Source organism: Cryptotermes secundus, unplaced genomic scaffold (genome assembly GCF_002891405.2).
Source record: "Cryptotermes secundus unplaced genomic scaffold, Csec_1.0 scaffold280, whole genome shotgun sequence".
NCBI lineage: Eukaryota > Metazoa > Arthropoda > Insecta > Blattodea > Kalotermitidae > Cryptotermes > Cryptotermes secundus.
This window is the reverse complement of record NW_019720566.1, coordinates 411,450-417,585: the sequence shown is the minus strand read 5'-3', so window position 1 is coordinate 417,585 and position 6,136 is coordinate 411,450. Positions and strand designations below refer to the sequence as shown.

The 6,136-nt window shown below is 39.7% G+C and overlaps 1 protein-coding gene across 5 annotated transcripts in view; it reads left to right on the top strand.

The window, feature by feature from the left end:
- Positions 1-6,136, top strand: part of LOC111868543 (cell division cycle and apoptosis regulator protein 1) — a 61,892-nt gene that overhangs the window by 53,958 nt on the left and 1,798 nt on the right. For all 5 annotated transcript variants that reach the window (XM_023859281.2, XM_023859299.2, XM_023859290.2 and 2 more), the window contains 3 exons: positions 779-959; positions 1,452-1,559; positions 4,207-4,442. In XM_023859281.2, coding sequence (XP_023715049.1) covers positions 779-959; positions 1,452-1,559; positions 4,207-4,442 — 525 coding nt within the window. The remainder of the gene's footprint in view (positions 1-778; positions 960-1,451; positions 1,560-4,206; positions 4,443-6,136) is intronic.

Below are 6,136 nucleotides of genomic sequence, written 5' to 3'. Positions count from 1 at the left end.
GGGGCACCGTTGGGTTATACGAATGCTTCAAGGCCTTCCTTACACAGCTCAAATTCTACTAAATCAACTGCTTCCATTGCCGAGATAACGGGCGCTCATATTATAAGGTAAGGTTATAAAAACCATCTTTTAAGATCAAATTAGTGAAAGTTTCATCCTTCAAGGCGTACCATTCACTGCTCAGATACTAAACAACCTGCTTCCATTCCCGAGATACAGGGCGCTCATATTATAAGGTAAGGTTATAAAACCACCTTTTAAGATCATTTTAGTGAAAGTTTCATGTTCCTATCTCATAGAATTTAAGAACAATGATGAATAAATCATTTTCGAGCAAAATTTAAATGGCCGCCTGAATATATTACCGCCGGAGACGCGGCCGCGGAATTTAAATAACCGCGCCAAAGGGTTAATATCAAAGAATCAGATTAAATGAAAGTAATTAACTATATGCCCAAATTTTGACTGCTACACTTCTTGGCCTGCTACCATAACTACACATATTTCAGCAGTTTTTTTAAATTTTACTTAATGTATATTTGTGTGTGTGCGCACGTGTGCTAAGAGATGACACTACAAAATGTTATACACTTTCTTCTCTCATGCACAGAGGTGCTCCTAATGTTAAACAGTTTCTGTGAAAGCGCTTGTAGATCTAGGCTGGTACAATGAGTGGCAAACAAAATTTCTCCAAACAGTGTTTCACCAGAACTGGTTTATTCTCCCTTTCCATGTACCTTTCACATAACATGAGATGCGTTCTAAATTTTTGGTGCAGGTACGAAAACTAGTCCAGAAGGTGGTGACGCGGGATTCCCTCCATTACAGGAAACTCACAGACAAACCACGAGCAAAGGAGGAGGACAGTAAGGATAGTGACAGAATGAAAGATGCAGCAAAAGAAAAGAGTAAAGAGAAAGATCCCGCAGCAGGAGAAGCATTGGCAGCTCTTGCTTTTGGTATGTATCTTAGTTGTATGAGCTCTGCTTTGTGGTTTCTTTTCAACAAGTTACCTTTACCATAGAGAAGTAATAGGAGGCATGTCTGAAAGAAACTTACTGTCTCCCCCTCCTTTCTCTTATCTCCTTTCACTGTGCTGCATGATTTGAATCTTAGTCCTTCAGCAGAAATTTCTCCCTAACATCTTTCTGAACACACTCCAGCTCCTTTTCACCCTTCAGACCTACTAAAGTCAGTTTTATTATCAGCCATCCTAATCACATCATCTGTATCAAGAGATTAGCTTTTATTATATTGACAATATTTGAGGTATTAAAATATGCATATGACTTTTCATTTTGTCTTATGTGATATCATTCTTATTTCTCCTAGGTCCATATATTGGCTTTGAAAAATATTAAATCCCTTCATTTCCCTATAGAATTTTATAATGGCAATTACACCATTACATTTGTAACTTTATTAACAAAATAAAATAATTTTCTTTCCAGGTAATAAACGACTGCTGCCAGTGTTTTCAGCAGGTGGCTCTCCACCATCAAAACGAGCAAGGAAAGACCCAGAAGATCCTCCCAAGGACAAACCAACAGTACCTGATGGTAATTTTATGTAATTGATGTGTCTGTGACTGCATTACAATAAAACATTGGGCCATTTTTATGAATTCTTATGATCAGTGTATGAAGTGAATGTACGAGGGGTACCCAAAAGAAACCAAACTTATTTTTTTTTAACTTATTTATTCAAATTTTAAGCACAAACCTTCAATCCCCTTCAGAATACTCTCTACTTACACTAATACACTTGTCTAGTCTTTTATTCCATTTTTCAAAACATTGTCTAAATTCATCTTTTGAGATGCTTGACAGCGCCTCCGTCGGTTTTTTTCCTTCACCCCAGCAACATCAGCAAAACACTGACAAAAAGTTTTGATCATTTCGGGACTCTTCTTTCAAAGCACAGCATGCTTCCACGCGACCTTGTTTTTGTTCAGCAGTCAGCAGTCGTGGCACGAATTTCGCGGCCACCCTTTTCATTCCCAAATCTTCTGTCAAAATTCGCTGAACTGAGCTCCAAGTCACTCCCGACAGCTCCACAATTTCTTCAATGGTCCGTCGTCGATCTTCCTTGATGATTTCACGAATTTTTTCAACATTTTCATGTGTTCGGGCCATTGCAAAAACGACGATCACACAAAACAGTTGTCACTATAAACTCTGCCGAAACTAGTCCTTACCTTCTGAAGCAACGGTAGTCGGCTTATCGACTCAGGAATGTTAGCTCTATGCGCTCATAGTGGCAAAACGCGGTACTACAAAAGCTCTGCCCACAAAAAAATTAGTTCGGTTTCTTTTGGGTACCCCATCGTATGGTGAGGATGTAATGCCTGTCTGTCTTGTAAATTTTATGTATATGGATGACATTTGGTATTGGAATTGTGCTATAAATTGAGTGGATTTTCTGTCGGTTTATATTTGTCCATATAATCTTTTGCTTTATTGAAGGTGGTGTATCTATTATAATTACACTTAAATTTCTTAAAAAATACTCAGGGTTAAAAAAGTAATTTCAAACTGTGGAATCCCATCATTAGATTTTACAGCTGTCTTATGACACAAGCAGATTAAGTGATAATGAAGAAGGCAGACCTGCTAATAAATTAATATGGAGGACAGAAAAGGGGGCATTATCACAATATGCATCACACCTGCTCTGCAACTTATAATGGTGCCTTCAATTAGTCAGGTTAAACAGGGGCAGATGGAGACTGGTCAGCAGGTTTGTTTCATTCTGCAGTTTGCACAACAGGGTAATAGATATAAAGCAGGAAAGAGGACCACACAGTTTGAACCTGCCCTCATATTGCCCACTATACAAATAATGAAGAGGAATCACATTGACTGACCTAGATATATGACTTCTTTTTTTTATTATTCTGTGATCTAGTGGTCAGAGTTCCTGGCTACAAATTCAGAGGTCCTAGGTTCGATTCCTGGTGCTACCAGATTTTCTGAGAAGTAGTGGGTCTAGAACGGGGTCTACTCAGCCTCGTAAGTATACTTGAGGAGCTACTTGAATGGAAAAGTAGCTGCTCTGGTCTAGAAAACTGAGGTTAACAGCTGTGGGAATCCATTGGGCTGACCACGTGACACTCTCTATCTGCTGAAGTTGGTACTAACTTCACCGACAGGTGGCAGTCGCTCAGTTGGCGTAGTTCGCTTGCAGACTAAAGCCACATTTTTTGTTTGTTTTAGTGGGGTGAGACGTAGTCCACTTGGTACTGGAGGCACTACTGGCCTGTTGTACCAGCCCCAGATGATAGGTGATGGTGACTGTGTAGCAGTTTGTGGAATGAAGATTGGGAGGGGAAACCGAAGTATTCGGACAAAACCTGCCTCACTGCTACTTTGTCCACCACAAATCCCAAATTACTTGACCCAGACTCGAACCTGGGCTGCCACGGTGGGAAGCCAGCGATTAACAGCCTGAGCTATGGCATGGTCTACATGACTTACAGTCATTCCTCATACTGACCTGATGGCAGACATAGCAGGTCTCCAAAACATTGGTTTTTAATTCAGCTGCTATGCATCTGATTACCTGAGAATAATTTTTTTTTTCCTGTGTCGCTACAGCCCCAATTTGGGCCTAGGCCTACCTCCATGAAACTCTCTGTTTCACTTTGGTTTACTAGATCTTACACATACGGTAGGACTCCTTGGGCGAGTGATCAGCTCGTCGCAAGGCCTCTACCTGTAGACAAACACAGAAAAACGCACACACACGTCCATGCCCTGAGTGGGATTCGAACCCACGATCCCGGCTTCCGAGCGAGCGAAGACAGTGCATGCCTTAGACTGCTCGGCTACTGCGACCGGCGAGAATATTTTAGTGTGTGAATTTACTGTGAAAGCTTAAATTCTTACATAACAATAGTCTGCTGCTATGACTTTGAAGGCTGTTGACCTCTGGTAGTTGCAAGTGACAACAGCAGGTTTATGGGAAACAGTTTCCAATCTCCACTCTGACTGTCAGGGAAAGTGATTAGAGTATGTTATCATTCAACACAAAGTTATTTAACCAATCACAGAACTAAAGTTATAGGTCCATACAAGATATTCAGTACAATAATAATACAAATTATGAGTCCTTGCAGCCACAGTAAAACTGTCTCCTGGCTGTACTTTGCTTGGTTGTGTGTTCTTTGTAATGGAGTGCATTTATGAAGTTCAACTCTGCATGCAGGGTTTGTGCTATACAAAGGAGGACTTTTGGATGTGGAGAAACTGATGGGCCAGCTGAAGCGAAGCGAGAAGGCTCGGACTGACACAGAGCATAAGATGCTCATTTTGAAGGAGGAGCTCACTGGACTGAAAGAAACTGCAGCAAAGTCTGCCAGTACAGTGAAAGACCTATCACTACAACTTCAGGATTACAAGGAGAAGTTACGCATTACTGATCAGGACCTTGTTGAAATTAAGGTATGTTTTCTAATTTGGAAGTTCTTCTGTAGGTTTTAAATATCTAGCCTTATGGCTGGAGACCTAGGCATATATGAGAGGGTAATATTAAAATGGGTCTAAGAGGAAAGGGATGTGACAGTATGGACTCGATTCATCTGACTCAGGATGTGATTTAATGGGAGTATCTTGTGAACATAGTAAAGATACCTTTGGGTTCCATGACAAATTGGGAATTTCTTAACTAGCTGAATGATTATTGGATTCTCAGAAAGGACAGTGCTCCCATGTTGGCCATTTACTGTGAGTTTGGAACATTTTGTACTGTCTTGCAGTTTCATAAGGATTACATTTTCAAATGAATAACTTCATGTCATGGCCAAAATTATAGTAATGAACCTGAAAGTTGACAAAGCTAAAATATCACAAATAGGCATGTTATTTTTGCATCTGAATTCTAGAAATCCATTTCAGTATTTTGCAGTTATTGCCCTGAAGGAAATATACATAATATAAAATATTTGTGTAGTAACTGCAGTTTGTGACAAACATATTTTCGTGTACTTGATACTCATTGAACTGCAGTCATAGTCAGCCAGTAAAATTAAGGGCTTTGACTGAACAGCCAGGCTACAGTTTTCTTTATCCCCATGTTCAGAAGAGCTCTGGAGTCTGCCTAGTCTCTTATTCAGTGGATACTTGAAACCTTCCCCAGAAAGAGAACCATCTGAAGCATGAACCATATATACCCAGATCCAATCTCTAAAGTTCCCCCTGAATCAAATTTTGATTTGTTATTGTCATTCCAAAATATCTGAACTGTGCCACATTTTCAAAACATCTGTTACCCATCTTTATGTCATAATTTTGCCCTGCATTCTGGTGACAAGACATCAACATATACTTAGTTTTCTCTGTGTTTACTTCTAGACCAACCTCATTACTAACACATGTTAAAGTTTCTGTGTTTTTCTTTGTGGTATCTATATTATCAGCCAATAGATTGACATCATCAGCATAGACCAACAGCTGATGTGTCCCATTTAATTTCAGTCCCACCTGGTTTTCTTGGAAGAGTTGAAAAACAGTGGTGATAAAGCATCTCCTTGTTTTAGACCATTTTGGATAGGAAAAATTATCAGACAAATGTTTACCTATAAGGACTTTACTATGCATTTCATTTGAACACATTTGAATCAGCCGAACTAGTTTCATGGGTACCCCAAACTCTTTGAGAGTGTTATACAATATTTCCCTCCTAATGGAATCATAGGTTTTCTTGAAGTCTGAGAATGGCTGATGTACTGTCTCATTGTGTTGCCATTTTTAGTTCAGTATCTGACAAATGCAAAGAAATCTGATCAGTGGTTGATCTGATACATCAAAACCTACACTGATGATCCCCAGTAGTTTCATCTATATAGGGACTTGAACCTTGAGAGAAGGCTATTGGATAAAATTTTGCGTGACGTTGGTAGGAGTGATATCCCATGGTAATTACTACAGTCGATAGATGCCCCTAAGCACAGTTTTGGATGTAAAGGCCTCACCTTCCGAGGAATGAGATCAGTCATGGGAGTGGTGACCACTGAACTTTTCTGTCTCTCCAGTAATACATTGCTAACTGTGTAATTCTTGCTCTGAGAAATTTCATCTTCTGCTTCATTAGCTCATCCATACTTGAAACTGAATATTGAGGAGCACATGTATCTGGA